Source organism: Catharus ustulatus, chromosome 5, assembly GCF_009819885.2.
Source record: "Catharus ustulatus isolate bCatUst1 chromosome 5, bCatUst1.pri.v2, whole genome shotgun sequence".
Taxonomy (NCBI): domain Eukaryota; kingdom Metazoa; phylum Chordata; class Aves; order Passeriformes; family Turdidae; genus Catharus; species Catharus ustulatus.
In genome coordinates, this window is record NC_046225.1 from 71,331,328 (window position 1) to 71,347,114 (window position 15,787).

At 47.1% G+C, this 15,787-nt stretch overlaps 1 protein-coding gene and 1 pseudogene across 1 annotated transcript; both read right to left on the minus strand.

Moving 5' to 3' along the window:
* Positions 1-4,336: 4,336 nt before the first annotated feature.
* On the minus strand, positions 4,337-15,050 carry LOC122149397 (annotated as a pseudogene).
* Positions 8,138-13,096, minus strand: LOC116997108 (T-cell surface glycoprotein CD8 alpha chain-like). Its single transcript, XM_033061352.2, has 4 exons — positions 12,709-13,096; positions 12,220-12,336; positions 11,274-11,304; positions 8,138-9,048 (listed from the first exon to the last, which is right to left on the minus strand). Exons 1-4 carry the CDS (start codon positions 12,818-12,820, stop codon positions 9,003-9,005), a joined length of 306 nt encoding a protein of 101 aa, XP_032917243.2. The 5' UTR covers positions 12,821-13,096; the 3' UTR covers positions 8,138-9,002.
* Positions 15,051-15,787: the final 737 nt, after the last annotated feature.

Consider the following 15,787-nt stretch of genomic DNA (forward strand, 5'->3'; position numbering starts at 1 on the left):
CTATTAATAGACTTGAATTTAAATTTTTGTAAATGCCTTTAATAGGAAATGTATTGTGATGTGTTCTTGTGGTGTTTCAGATCTGACTTGGGTTATAAAGCATTATCAGAACTTCAAAAGAGTAGGAAAGGAAAGTAGCATATAGCCTTTTTAAACTTCAAAGGAATTGTTCATTTTTGGTTGGCATTTACACAGAATTCATGTCCTCCCCTGTTAGTACTCTGGAGGTTCGTCTGCTCTGTGAAGTATTTTTTAATTAAGTGTTTTCCTGCTGTGACCTCAGCACTGCACATTGCAGCTAGGTATGGGTGAGCTAACAATCTTCCCTCCTGAAAGCCGTGTTCCTCTATTGGAAACACTATTGATTTCTGTCTCCTCTCTGTGACATTAATTAACGTGTGGAGGAGCTGAAGTGGATCCCTGTGTTACCAGTAATGAGTCAGAACTTCTGATCTCTGTTAGCTTAGAACTGTCTCCATCCTGTGGCTTTGAATCTTTCTTCTTGACACTTTACAGGATGGCTGCTGCTAAAATTCAAGGTTGAAGTTACTTATCACTCAGAGCCAACTTGCCAAGTTAAAGGCAGTAAATTTGGGTTAGATTTTCCTTGCAAGGTTTGTTTGCCTGTTGCAAGATACAGTTTTCCTTTCTGTGCTTATCACTTCAGAGGTTGATTTGTCTCTTGGGTAGGGAGGGATAACGTGGTCCTTAATCCATCCCAACCCTTGATCCTTTCCTTTTGTGAGTGGGAGACAAAAGTGTAGGGAAGGAAGCTTTTGGAACAAGAGATTGAAAAAACCAGTCTGGCAGCAATGATTTGTAGTGAGTAAAGCTGTAATGTGGTGTTACATCACTACTGTGAATTTATTTCAAATCTAAATTTGTAAATAAGAAGAGCTGTTTGCAAAAATGTACATATGTGAGATGAGAGTGACTTAATGTTTATGACTTAAAGTTTGCATTAAGTTAGCAGACCTGTAGAGAAATACAGGAACTGGAGTTGTTTACAACCTCCTGTAAGCTCTTACTGAGTCCTACTGGGCCTGTATTTAGGAGCTGGTGTTCTGGATCACACCAGTGTGACAACCAAAGCCCACTCCTCAAAATTGAAAGAGTTTTATAAGGGATAATAAGGGACTGATCAACAAAGCAAAACTAACAGTTCAGGGAGCATGAGGCACACCCAGTTCTTTAGCAAGCAGTCCTTTATGCTATTGCTGTTGCATTACTTTCCCAAATGACTGCACATTTTTGGAGCCTGTTTACCACATCTCTGCCTCAGGTTGCCAGAGCATTGCCTAAGTCCTCAGCTGCAGTCTGGGAGGGTCCCTCAGGGAGGCAGTCCAGGGTGCTCTTCTGATGCCTCTTTAGACTTGGTCTTCTTTTATGTTATTTTGTTCTCTGCTTGTGCTGTCTTGGTTTTTCATTTTGCAAGAGCAGTATCTTGTGATGCATCTTTTGTGAGCACGCTTCCATCTTGTGATAGCCTTGCTTCTTGCACAATTTTACTTATACTGTCCACAAGAGCAATTAGAATTTGCACTATATCTACAGAAGTGGTTACAATTCATTCTAATTGGTAAAAGCAAATGCAAAATAGTGAAAGCAAACTGTTACATAGCAGATTGTAGCAGTTATGAGCCATTCCATTATTGGCTTGGAGCAAGTGTGCAATTAGGTGACAATCACCCTCTGAACAAGTGCATTCTTTCTGCTCCTCTTTGAAAGTCATTCTCTGTGCCAGACTCCAGTTTGCTCTGTGCCAGCCTGTAACAGCTTCCAGCCTCTGCACCCTGCTCAGTCAGCTCACTGTGGAGCTAGAACCTCTTCCATGTGCTGCAACCAAAAGCTGTCACATCTGCAGGGCCTGTCCAACAACAGCTTCCTGCATGCACCAACAGGCACCCTTGAGCTGCTTCTCTGCACTCCAGCTCAGCCACTCCTCCTCTTTTCATTAGTGCAAGCAGCAGTCCAGGCTCCTTGCCCAGACATTGCCACTCAACCACAAACCCAGCCAGTTTGCCCTGAGCTTACATGATTTGCTAGAGGTGTAAGCATGCAGGGCTGGAGTTGCTCTTGGCACCTCTCACTGCTGCAATGATATTTGCAATTGCTTCTTAACATTTTAGTGCAAAAGATGTGGTTTTGGTTTTGCCTTCTACTGGTACTTTATTAGTAGGGGTGCAAAGGTTTTCTAAAGAAAATCCAGATTGTAAGTGGATTATAAAGAATGCTGTTCCTCAGCTTTACCTGTTGGTGGAAAACTTTACAGACTCTTTTTAGCCATAGGTTTAAATCCAAGGTGCAATGCTGGGTGTAGCTGAGCTGAGCTAGAACACAAGCTGATCAAAGGCTGTGTGGAAGGAAGGGCTGGCAAAGAAAAGTCATTGTTGCTTTGGGGAGCTGTGCTGGTTCACAGCCTCTCCTGGAGAGTTCTGTGGTGAAGTCAGTCATTTTTTTGGGTATTCACTGTGAAACTGGGGCAGTGACTACAAAAGGATTTGTTTTGGTGCTCACCCTGAGCTGTTCTGGTCCTCTCAGCCTTCTGACCTGCTGCAGAGAGGATTGTGCTGCTTTTGCAGCAAAGGTGGAATCAGAGCAGTTCAGTGCAGTGGATTGGGTGTATTTGTAAAACATTCTGAAATTTAAGGAGCTCAGTGACAGAAAACCTTGTGTAATAATAGACAGAAGAACAAGTTTTATCCCCTGGGTATCTTGGGATGGACAGCAGTCCATGAACATGTAGGATCTCACAGACACAAGTAGAGAGCTGGATTTGCTTTTCAACTCCCTTATAGGCTTATGCTGACTCATGGTATCTGTTGCAGTGGTACTAGAGGTCAAAAATTGGAAGATTCCAGTGTGCAGTGGATTGGAGTTGTGTTCAGGGGGGTAATTACCAGTGTCAGTGTTGTAATTCTTTTTTAGAGGTTGATTTCCTTCCTGTGCAAATGAAAGGCTGCAGAAAAAGCACCAACAAGCAAACCTGACAAAATGATGAAAAAACCCAAACCCAAACATTTCCTACTTGTTCAGTGCATCAATCTTGCCTGGATCAATGTTGCTTCAGGACTGGGGTCTTAGTGCAGCACTGCATAGTAGAGCATCACTATTAGTAATGCCAGGTAGTAATGCCCAAATATATGTGGTTTTTATTGCTTGGGGTTTTATTTTTCTCTGTTTATCCTACATTAGGATTCCATGCAGTTATACATGTGTTCATCTTATTGAAATGCTTTTTTGAATTTAAATACCCATTCCTATTTCTCCCCACAGGATTGTCCTCTGTAGGCTCCCAAGCGGTAGAACAGGCAATAATTAATCTCTGGGTTAGGATATAGTAATTTAATTTGGAAGAATAACAAAGCTTACAGGGATTGCCATAGAGGAGAATGCTTTTGCTCAGTTTTTTGAACAGCTTTCTGTTCCATGTTCATACATTTAATGTTGTTGTGTGTCACATGCCACATTCAGCAACACTGAATAGTGAAAATACATTTTCAAGGCAATGCTTCCCATGCGTAACACATGGCCTTTTGTTGGGAACGAACCCCGATGCTGCAGTCAGATCATTGCACCTCCTTTGTACAAAATCACTGGGAAGAGCTGGAGTGAGAGGGGAAGGTCAGTCTGAAACTGAAGATGATTTGTTGGAGGATATCCAGGCAGTGACTGTAACAGGGATCCTGCTCTTGCACTGTGTCCTGGTTATGCCATGCCTCCCAAAGCAGCCAGAACATCCACCCCCCGAGGCAGGGCTGTGGTTTCAGGCCAGAGCTGCATCTAGAGGGGGTTGTTGTGAGCCTTCAGTCGATGCAGCACGATGGTGGTGGCCAGGAGCTGGAGAAGCAGGAGACAGAGGCCTGCCAGGGGGATCCAGAGGAAGGCAAGACAGAACTGTTCCAGATCTTCCTGCAAAATGCTGCCTGCAGGAATAGAGAAGAGGAAAGGTGCACCATGTGCTCACAGCTGGTGTGACAGCCAGTTCAGGGCCAAGGGAGCTTCCCAGGGCCCTGCCTGGGGTGCCTGAGGCAGAGAGCTTCCCCTGGGCTGCAGTGATGTTGTACTGCTCTCAGCATTTTCCTGGGAACTAGAGAGAAAACAGGGGCTGAAAGTTTTCCTGTGTCCTCTGATGAGACTAAAAGCAGACCAGGGCCCTGAGGCTGCACCTTCCCTCCCTCTGTTCCTGGTGTGCCCAGGACATGGGACAAAAAGCTCATGCTTTTTATATCATCCTTAGCCTTTCCTACGGGGGAAGAAATGTTGAAAATTAATCCTACAAATTCTCTGCTAAAGCTGTATGGATTTTTATTCTTCCCCATCCTAAAATATCTGCAGGATCCTCTTTGGTATCAGTGGACCAGAGTCCAGCCCTGCCCCTCTCCCTCCCTCTCTCCATTCAGGTTACCTGGATCTGGAGTCTTGAGATTGGGATCCTCAGTTGTGCCACCCTTGGTAGTGGGTACACACGTGGTGGGTGCCACTGTGGTGGCTGTAAATGAAATGGATGAATTCAGCATGTAGGGAAATACAATAAAACAGATCTCTCCTGCCCTTGTGCTGTCTTAGCCCTGCCAGGGCACAGGTGCTCCTGAGTTCAGCTACAGAAGAATTTTTTGGAGGGGGACTCCCCCAAGGAGGGTCTCCCAAGAGCCAAGAGGGAGCTGCAGCCTCCTTGTTTCTCACTCTCTGACACCATCCTCACAAAGCCTGAGCCCCCTGAGCTTGGTAGGACTTTTGGGAGCTGTGTGGCTGAGGAAGGAGGGGATGGTGGTGGGTTTTGCTTTAGTCTTTTCCCTTCAGAGCCATGGCTGGGGAAGCAGGGATGGGAAGGTGATGCTGGGTCTGCCCAATCATGTTTGCCTTTGGGCAGGAGCAGTCCAGGAGGAGAGGTGGGAAGCAGGGAGCCTGTGGCAGGGGGAGCAGTGGGTTGGTCCCAGGATGCCTTGGGAAATGGAAGGGAAAGCAGGGAAATGGGGTTTGTGGGAGGGATGGCTGCTTACAAAGGGCACGGGCAGGAGGTGCTGGGCACGTTGTCAGGGCTGAGTGAGGTTGGGTGAAGGTGTTACTGACCTGGTAAGAAGGCAGGCTGGCCAGGGCTGAAGAACAGCATTTGGTTGAGATTCATCACACAGAAATAATTCCCCTCATCCTGTGGTGTGAAAGATTTCACTACCAAGTAATAAGTTGTATCATGTTTGCTCGCCTCAAAGCGTGTGGCTGTTCTGTAATTCTGAAATGTGGCCCGGGATGTGGAACTGATGAAGACAATGAAGTGAAGGGTCCCCTTCTTGTCCTTGTGGATCCAGAATGCACCACTGTTCCTGTCAGTCTGGCACTCCAGCTCCAGCCTCTGTCCCAGCTGGAGCTGTGTGGTGTCCCTGGGAGACTTGGCCTTAATGCGAAGTGACTGGCCATAAATGCCAGGGCAGCCTGCAGGAGAGAAATCCTTGCTGGAACCACTTGGGAAGAGCCAAAGGGTTCTCTGAGGAAACCTCCCTCCCTGTCCATGGGCATGGAAGTAGAAATGGAGAGGCAGGGCCATGGTGCCTGGATGATGTGAAGGTTTTCCTGGAGTCCTTGCTGGGATGGTGCATGGAGGGTGCTCAGCAATCAGCCACCCAGGCTTTAAAGATGGGTGCTGCCCTTCCAGTGCCTTCTCAGGGACATCACACCTTCCCAGCTTCTCTGAAGTGACCCCCTTTACACTTCCTGCAAAGCCCATTTTTTTCCACCCTTCTCCCTGCCCTCCAGAACCACTCACCAGTCCAATCTCCCTTCCCAGTGCAGGTGCTGCAGCCGCCCCTCCAGCTGCCCTTTGCTGGCTGAGGTGATGCTGCCTTTCCTTCCAAACTTACTGAGCACACCTCAAAGTCAGTGGTTTCAATTTGATTTTTTCCTCCCCTTTAACTGGTTAGTTGTAGTTACTGGATTCATTGGAAGGGTTTTCATTGCCCCTCCCAGTGAAGGGGCTGCACAACCCCGTGTCTGTACTCACAGAATCCCAGAGCGAGCAGCAGGAGCAGGGCAGGAGCTGTGTCCATCTTCTCCTGGGCTGTCTGTGCCTGCAGCACAGCTGAGATGATCTTTGTCACTTGGCTTGGGAGGCTGTGTCGCTCTTTGGGGAGGATGTGATGTCATCAGGACCCCAACATCAGGATGCATTTAATTCAAGTCCGGAATCTGCGTCCCTTTAACCTCATAATTTCTTATAAGTGCCTCAAGGATTTTTTCTGGATGACTTCCCTCGACATCCAGAGTGATGCTGCTCATGACTGAGGGAGGATCAGCCACTACAGCCTGCTTTCCCTCCCCACAGCTTCTGTGCAGAAGATACAGACCAGCCCCATCCTTTGGTGCAGGCCCTGGAATGCTTTTCTTGGCAGGGATTCTGCCTCCTCCTCTTGAGCACATTCATGGAGTCCTGTGTGCATGGCAGAGTGACACAGAGGTGTAGATCCACATGTATTGTTTATCACCAAGCACAGGTTTCTGGCACACAGGTGGGTACTTCTCTGTTGTTCTCATTGCACTGAGATGACCCAGCCATCTTCTCCTGGATGTCCTTGGGGACAGTGCAGCACAGCTGAGATGATCCTTGTCACTTGGGAGGCTGTGCCGCTCTTTGGGGGGATGTGATGTCGTCAGGACCCTCTTGGGTAAAGTGACAATGCTGTGGGAAAAGTTGAGGAAAAAAAGAATTTCTGAAGAACTTAGTTTCTAGTCCAGAATTTGTGATTGTCTTATTCTTTGTTTAATCTAGTTGTGGTTCTTTTGTTTCACCACAGGTGCCTTCTCTGCTGCTCCAAACCTCTTTGTGTGCTCCGGTGTAGAGCCTTTGCTGTTACCTCTGTTGACCACTGGCACAGGGGTGTGAGTGACATTTCCTGGAACTTTGCACACACAGGCTTTCCTGTTGATTTTCTTTCTGTGTAAAGTTTTTTGTTTAATTTTTTTAACTAATTCTTTGCCAAGAAGTCTCTTTACTCCTGGGTCTGTCAGAATACAGGTGCCGCTGTTTGTGCTGCTACTGACAGCTGAGTAATGGAAAGTGATTTAGGAACTGTGTTTATATCACTGGGCATCAAAGAGTGGTGGAGAGTGGGGAAAGCTGCTGCTGAGGTGTGTGGGGGTCACTGAGCTGTGCCCTGCACAGTGTGGGTTGGAGGATCAGTGTGAAGATGTGTTGAGGGAGGCAGGAGCCATCCCAGAGCCTCCCGAGTTTGAGACTGGGCTTAAAAGTGATCAGGTGTGTTCTGAAATAAAAAGCAACAAACAACCCCTCTGAAACAAATAAAAATTCCCAAAGCAAACAGATCCTGCTTCTATTTCTTCATCTGTTGGAAGAGGATTTGGGTGTGAGGGTCAGTACCAGAGCAGGAGCACGCTGCACTTCTGCCTGGGCTACAGGAACGTGGTGTGATGTGTGATGTGAAAAAGTGGATATGAGAATATCAACAAACACCTGTAGCTTATAGAAACACTCTGAGTTACAGCTTTTTCAGTGAAAATGTATAGCTCACACTAATTCCATAAGAGGCCACCCAATAATTAAATTGATCTCATAGCCTCAATGTTGGGGCTTTTCTGTTATTTTTCCTTCATAGCATGTCTAGTTCTGTGGATTTATCATTCAGTATTTGCCTGGTATTGTTTAGATACACTTATCTAGGCCTGATTTTTTTGTGGTTCTTTTTTTAATTCTTGCAAACAAGTAAGTTTGGAAGAACTTTTGTTTTTCTCTGATTTTCTCTCCTTCCCATCTTGTTTACAGAGGAGAAGACTACCAAAGGGTTTCTTCTAATCATTTTTTTAGCCAGGCTTTTATCAGTCCCGTGACAAGAATTCCAGAGTACCCACAGACTCTTTATCTCAGGCAGTTTCTTGGCAGTTTCCTGGGATGTGGGAGTGTTACTGGGCCCATCAGCAAATCCCTGGGAAGGTACCTTTAGATGATTTTAGGCTTTGGTAAGCTGGAAGCTGAAGTCTGCACCCTAAAGCTCAGGATGGTGTATAAATCACTGGCTTTTCCCTTAGCCAAGACTTTTTTAACCCCTTGTTTATTATCTTCCTGAAGGATTTTAGCTTTTCTAAGACTAGAAACTGAAGAAAGAAAGACAGAAATAACAGTCATGAGTCTGACTAAAATAATTTTATTTTATGTCTCAGTTCTTAATTTGCAAGTATACTAAGGAAATATTTACAAGAAATACAGATCTGAAAAAACAAGATTTACAGTAGTCTATAATATATCCCGAAATATCAACATGTTAAACGTCCTGCTTAACAAAAAACAAGTGACAAAGATTTTTTTATAATTGGCCAGGCATTTCCCTCAGTAAGAAAGCAAATCCCACTTTCCTTACTCAGGCCAAACTCCTGCTGAAATAGATGGATCAGGGGTAGCAGCAGAACAAGGACAGTGTGATGGGAACAGTGAACCTTAGCCCCCAGGACTGTGAAAACCTCAAAAGTAAGGCCCTTTAATCCATATTTAGATTCTCAATGCAGTCTTGTATTCCATTGCATTAAACAATAAAAGCCCTAGGAGGGAGGTACCACAACAAGATGATGTGTTGAGTGAGGAGAATCATTTCTCAGGTTTAGTGCAGCAAATTCCACCTGTGGCTGCATTTTGGGAGGAAATTGCACACAGCTTTGAGCAAAGGTCCAGCTCATGTCCTTATTTCTCATCAGCTTCTCACTGAGGCCTGTCAGCATCAGGGCTGGCTTGGCTCTTGTGCCTGAGCCCATGTCTGGGTGCAGAGGTGGTTTCTGGCATTGCCAGAGAAGCTCAGAGTTTGGAAGGAGCTGTGCTTTGCCCTGCAGCTCACAGGGAGGTGCTGCTTGTCTGTGTGTCTGTGCTCCCTCTGCCCCTTCACACCCGCCAGGGCAGAGGGGGTGAGTGCAGTGGCAGTGTGGATCATGTAGGAGATGGATTTCTGTGCTGACAGGTCCCAGGAGAAGATCCAGAAGGCAGGAGGAGCAGATGCTGGTCTGTGTTAGTTGGGTGTCCTGGGTTTTGTGGGGGGCTTCCCGTTTGCAGGTCTGCAGAGAGAAGAGGGTTTGGTTTACTCAGATGGGAGAGGAGCAAGAAGGAAATCAAGGCTCCTTTAGCCTTGGGCTGCAGCCAGGGACCTCCCAGAGGAGGCTGCAAAGTGTTCCTAAATCCTGTTTGTGCAAGTGAAAAATCTGCCTCCATTTCAAGTAGTGACAGACAGAAGGTTGTACCTCAAGATACACTGATGGCTAAATCTAATATTAATTTAAAAATAAAGTGGGCTTTTAAAATTTACCTCTGACTCCTGTCCTCTCATTAAGCCTTTCTCTACATTCAGAAAATAATGAAGAAAGAAGAGCTCAGGGTTTGTGGGGGGTTTTTATGAGTTAGGGTGTTACCATTTCAGAGACACTTTTTCTCGTTGGAATGTGTTGCCTGCAGAGAGGTTTGAAAGGATTGGCTTTCCAGACAACCAACGTGCACCCAAAATGATAGAAATGACTGGTCTCCATCAACTGAGAGTTTTGTGCTGATCTAACGAGTTGGGGATTTGTCACCCTCTTTCAGGGAAGATTAATTTGTGGTGGAAAATGAATCCTGCTGCCAGCAAGGATCGCAGGCCAGATCCTGGGGTGCTCTTGAAGGGAGTGAATGGCACTGTTAGCTTCCTAAGAGCTTCCTTTCACTAAGCAGGAGCTGCTCAGAGCAGCAGGAATTTCCTCTCTAAATCAAACCTGAAGTATGGTACAATAGCTAAAACCAGAGCTCTGGCAAGTTCAGGGCTGCTGAAGGAGAGGCATCCTTGAGGATGTGATTTCCTGAGACCTCTGTGTTACAACCACTGCATCAGGGCAAAGTGGGAGAGCTCTGCAGGGTGTTTTCCTCCCCACAGAGACAGAACATCCTTGCACAGAGCTGGCAGCAGGGGTTGAGATAAGTGAAAAATGCAAACATTCTCCTAAGCAAGGCTGCATGAAGAGCTCTTCCTTATCATTTCTCCCCTGGAAAGGCAGGCGAGGATCAGGAAAGCGCTGGGTGTAATAAATATCCCCTGTGAAAATGACAGTCTGTTCCATTTTACAGACAGTTTAAAAAAAAATGCAACCTGCCTTTAAAAGAAAAATAAATTTGTAGGGATCTATTTCCTGCTACTGTTGGGGAGGGACTGTATTAATTTGGAGAACTAAACGGCAATTACCTCTTGTACTAAAAAACCCGTGGATGTATAACAGGGAACAGGAATTTATCTGATTCAAAAGATGCTTTGATTGGCAATGAATGAGGCTCCAGAGGTGTGAACATCCTGTTTCAAAGTTTCTGGGCAACCCAGCTGTTCCAAGCACTAGCCCAGCCCTGGCTGCCCTTGAGCAGTAGTGGGGACTTGGTGTCTCTCTTGCCACAAGCCCAGGGGTGCACAAGGCTTGCAGAAGTACAGAAGTGGTTTCCTGCAGAACAGAAGTGAGCAAACCACCTGCAGGGAGGTTGATTTGCAGAAGTAAAACATGTGTGGGCAAAAAGCATTTCTCTTCCAAACCAGGAAACTGCAATTCTCAGTCTGGTTGTGCTTTCCTCAGGGTGAGGGCTGGGTTGGGGAGGCAGGAAGGAAAGCATAAAGAAAAGGTTCCTGTGTGCACTAGAAACTGGGTTACCCCTCAATCTATTCCTATCTGCACTGGTGTTTCTCAGGAGAGTCGTGTGAGGCTGTTCCTTAGTGCCTTTTGGGGAAACAGGCAGGAAGCCTGGTGCTGCTGGTCCAAAATGGGGCAGAGGGGGATTTGGGATGCAGGAACTTACATGTAATCCATGGGGACATCTGAATATACAGCAGTGAAATCTAATGAAGGTTTGGGGAGGGGAGGAGATGAAATGTGGTCACCCCCAAGCTCAAGGTGGGAATGGTGCATTGGAAGCAGAGAAATGTGGTGAGTTATGAGCACTGGGTGATGCACAAAGTTTTGGGGCTGCCACAAACACCTCCTGTCTTTCTGTTTTGTGTTTGCTGCAGGGTCAGAGCTCAATGATTTGAATGACTTAATAGCTGAAAAACCAAACCAAAAGCCCAAACAGACAAAAAGCCTCAAACAAATCCAAAAATAGAGGACAGGAGAACCTTCTGTTCCGTTTTAGCCCTTAAGTCATTGCTCAGGCTCCTCCCAACCATCTTCTATCAGATGAAGAATTTTTAGGCTGTTTTTTGGCACCTGCCTCCTTTATCTCTTGTGGGTGAGATGTTGCCAAGCTGAAGAAAAAAATGCCAATGCCTGTCACTCACCTCTTACACCTGCATCTTCGTCTTCTGGTTTCTAAGAAAAGAGAGAAAATGTTTTAGTTCAAAGGTGCCAAGTGACAGCTCAGGAGAGAAACACTCCAGTGAGGTAGGGCTGGTATTCCCCTGCAGCTGATATCTTCAAGACTAATAATGGATAAACCAAGCCTGTTTTCGAGCAAATCCATGTCAGGGAGTGGTGCTGCAGCTCATGTTACCCCTGTAATCCACTTAAATATTTTTATGAATTAATCTTTAAGGTGAGTAGCAGAGCAGGGTCAGCCTGGGAACACTGAGGGTGAAATCATTTCTGTTTTCTGTCTCCAGTGACTTTGGCATGTTGCTGAAAATCACTCATCAGCAATTATTCCTGCAGCAGGTGAGTGGCAGTGATGCCACGTCTCACATACCAAGGTAACAATCCTCTTCCCCATTTTAGCCTCTACTTTGGGGGAAATTCAGCAAAATAAAATGTCCAGCCATTAACTTTAGACTAAGGTAAAAATCCATCCTGAAGGGCTTGGAAATTGCTGCAGCAATTACCTGCAGCTGAGGGCTTTTCACTGGTCATAAGGTAATGAAGTTTCTCTGGTTCCAGCTCGAGCTGCTACTGGGACTCTCAGCGTTTCTGCTGGAGAGTGTTTACTCTGTTAGGTCAGAATGTTTCAGGCTCTGGGACTTTAACCTCTGACACACCCATTTATGAACCAAGACAGTTGATAGAGTAAGTACTGTCTCTTTCTAATCTATTTTTCTTCCTTGAAAGTAATTTCCAACATAAATAATTTTCTGATTGTGTGATTCTAAGTCGATAATTCTTCATCCTAATCCTACTGAGGAGGATTAAAATGCAGACACTGATTATCCCATGCCTCCCAAAGCCTCTCCCCGAGGGGCAGGGCTGTGGGCTCAGGGCAGAGGTGCATCTGGAGGGGTTTGAGGTGAGCCTTACGTCGGCACAGCACGAGGGTGATCACCAGGGCGATGAGGAGCAGGACACAGGCACCGGCCAAGGGGACCCAGATGAAGATGTGACAGAAGGAATTCAGATCGTCCAGCACTGTTCTCCCTGCAGGAATAGAGAAGATGGAATGTCCACCAGGTTCATGGCCAGAGTTACAGATAGTTCTGGTGTAGCCATTTTACTGGGGACTCGAGGGAGGACATGTGGGCAGAAGTTTTCTAAAAGCAACCCCAGCCCCCAAGGCTCTGCCCTCCCTCCCCATGTTCCTGGGGTGCCCAGGCATGCTCATGCTTTTTATGTAATATTTAGCCTTTCTTATGTTGAATGAAATATGGAAATTTAATCCTTGCATCTGTGACAGAGAAGCTCTGTGGCTCTTCCCCTCCCTCCCAACCCCAAAGCCTGCAGGATCCCCTTTGGTATCACGGACCAGGGTCCAGCCCTTCCCCTCTCCCTCCCTCTCTCCATTCAGGTTACCTGGATCTGGAGTCTTGAGGTTGGGCTCCTCAGTTGTGCCACCCTTGGTAGTGGGTACACACGTGGTGGGTGCCGCTGTGGTGGCTGTAAATGAAATGGATGAATTCAGCATGTAGGGAAATACAATAAAAGAGATCTCTCCTGAAATTCTGCTGTCTTACCCCTGCCAGGGCACAGGTGCTCCCGAGTTCAGCTACAGGAGAACTTTTTGGAGGGGGACTCCCCCAAGGAGGGTCTCCCAAGAGCCAAGAGGGAGCTGCAGCCTCCTTGTTTCTCACTCTCTGACACCATCCTCACAAAGCCTGAGCCCCCTGAGCTTGGTAGGACTTTTGGGAGCTGTGTGGCTGAGGAAGGAGGGGGTGGTGGTGGATTTTGCTTTAGGCTTCTCCCTTCAGAGCCATGGCTGGGGTGGGGAAGCAGGGATGGGAAGGTGATGCTGAGTGTGCCCAATCATGTTTGCCTTTGGGCAGGAGCAGTCCAGGAGGAGAGGTGGGAAGCAGGGAGCCTGTGGCAGGGGGAGCAGTGGGTTGGTCCCAGGATGCCTTGGGGAATGGAAGGGAAAGCAGGGAAATGGGGTTTGTGGGAGGGATGGCTGCTTACAAAGGGCACGGGCAGGAGGTGCTGGGCACGTTGTCAGGGCTGAGTGAGGTTGGTGAAGGTGTTACTGACCTGGTAAGAAGGCAGGCTGGCCAGAGCTGAAGAACAGCATTTGGTTGAAATTCATCACACAGAAATAATTCCCCTGATCCTGTGGTGTGAAAGATTTCACTACCAGGTAATAAGTTGTGTCATGTTTGCTCGCCTCAAAGCGTGTGGATGTTCTGTGATTCTGAAATGTGGCCCGGGACGTGGAACTGATGAAGACAATGAAGTGAAGGGTCCCCTTCTTGTCCTTGTGGATCCAGAATGCACCACTGTTCTTGTCAGTCTGACACTCCAGCTCCAGCCTCTGTCCCAGCTGGAGCCTGGTGGTGTCCCTGGGAGACTTGGCCATTATGCGAAGTGACTGGCCATAAATGCCAGGACAGCCTGCAGGAGAGAAATCCTTGCTGGAGCCACTTGGGAAGAGCCAAAGGGTTCTCTGAGGAAAATCTCCCTCCCTGTCCATGGGCTGGAAGTAGAAATGGAGAGGCAGGGCCATGGTGCCTGGATGATGTGAAGGTTTTCATGGAGTCCTTGCTGGGATGATGCATGGAGGGTGCTCAGCAATCAGCCACTCAGGCTTTAAAGATGGGTGCTGCCCTTCCAGTTCCTTCTCAGGGACATCACACCTTCCCAGCTTCTCTGAAGTGACTCCCTTTGCACTTCTTGCAAAGCCCATTTTTTTCCCCCCTTCTCCCTGCCCTCCAGAACCACTCATCAGTCCAATCTCCCTTCCCTGTGCAGGTGCTGCAGCCGCCCCTCCAGCTGCCCTTTGCTGGCTGAGGTGATGCCACCTTTCCTTCCAAACTTACTGAGCACATCTCAAAGTCAGCCTTTTTGATTTGCTTTTTACCCCCTTAACTATTTAACCCAATGTATTTGGTTTAATGGAAAGGTTTTCATTGCCCCTCCCAGTGAAGGGGCTGCACAACCCCGTGTCCGTACTCACAGAATCCCAGAGCGAGCAGCAGGAGCAGGGCAGGAGCTGTGTCCATCTTCTCCTGGGCTGTCTGTGCCTGCAGCACAGCTGAGATGATCTTTGTCACTTGGCTTGGGAGGCTGTGTCGCTCTTTGGGGAGGATGTGATGTCATCAGGACCCTCTTGGGTAAGGAGGTGATGCTCGGTATCTGCAGCGTAATGAGAAAAGAAATATTCCTGAAGAAATCACTTTCTTGTCCAGAGTTTGGGCTAATATATCCTTATCAATCCTTAATGGTGCCTCAAAGCTTTTTCCTGGATGAGTTCCCTAGAGATCCAGAGTGATGCTGCTGATGGCTGAGGTAGGGTCAGCACCACAGCCTGCTGGGGATCCTCCAGCTCTGCAGAAGTTACGGACGCATCCTATGGTTTTGATGCAAGCCACTCTTTGCTTTTCTTGGCAGGGATTCTGCCTCCTTCCCTTCAGCACACTCAAGGGGTCTCGTGTGGATGGCAGAGCCCAGACTATTTTGTCACCCAGCCTGTGAGGCACAGGTGTTTATGGCATAGGTGTACACATAATTTATCTCCAAGCACACGTGCTGCTGGCACACAGCTGGGTTCTTCAGATGCTTGATTGTTCTCTTTGCAATTCTTCCTTGTTTCATTCTTCTTTACAATTGCAAATCTCTTCATGCAGGGCAGGTGGTCTGTGAGCAGAAATTTCACCTGACTGCCGGATGTCCAGCTTGTGATTTGCTTTTTGCTTTTTGCAACTCATGGCTCTCTTCTCTCACCACAGGTTCTTCCCCTCTGCCAAAAAAAACCCTTGTGGCCTTCAATGGAGAGGCCCTTGCTGCTGCCCCCAGGTGACCACTTGCACATGGGAATGGGTGATGCTTGCTGGAGCTTTAAACACACGCAGTAACAACAGTTTCACCAGCCCACGAGGGGCTGGGCTGGTGTCAGATTTATTTCTTTCTTTCTTCCTCGCTTTCCTGTTGATTTTTTTATGTGCCTTTTTTTTTTCCTCTTTCCCATTACCCCTCTGCAAAGAAAGCTCCTTTTCCCTGGATCTGTCAGAAAGTAGGTGCTGCTGGGTTTGATGTCATTTCTCTTAGGGCTCAGAGCTGAATCACTGAAAATGGTTTAGGAGCTGGGTTTATTTCTCTGGACTTCAATGCTTGTGGGTGAGTGAAGAAAGCTCCTGCTAGGCCTGCTGAGATATGTGAAATCCATGCTTTTGTTAGGCTTGGAGACTTGTGATGTCTACCTTAAATAAAGCAAATAAAAGTAAAATGAATGTGCTGGCCAATGAGGATGGGACAAAAAACTTCATCAGTTCTAGGTTCTCATTCTGCTGTAGAGTGAGCATGCAGTGCATGTCCTCAGAGATGTGGAGGTGGATGTGCTGGGAGAGCCTGTACAATCATGGGATCATCCAGGATGGGCCACTGCCTTTCTTAATAGGGATATCTAATTTCTTTATTATCTCTGACAAATAATAAATTTTGTGTG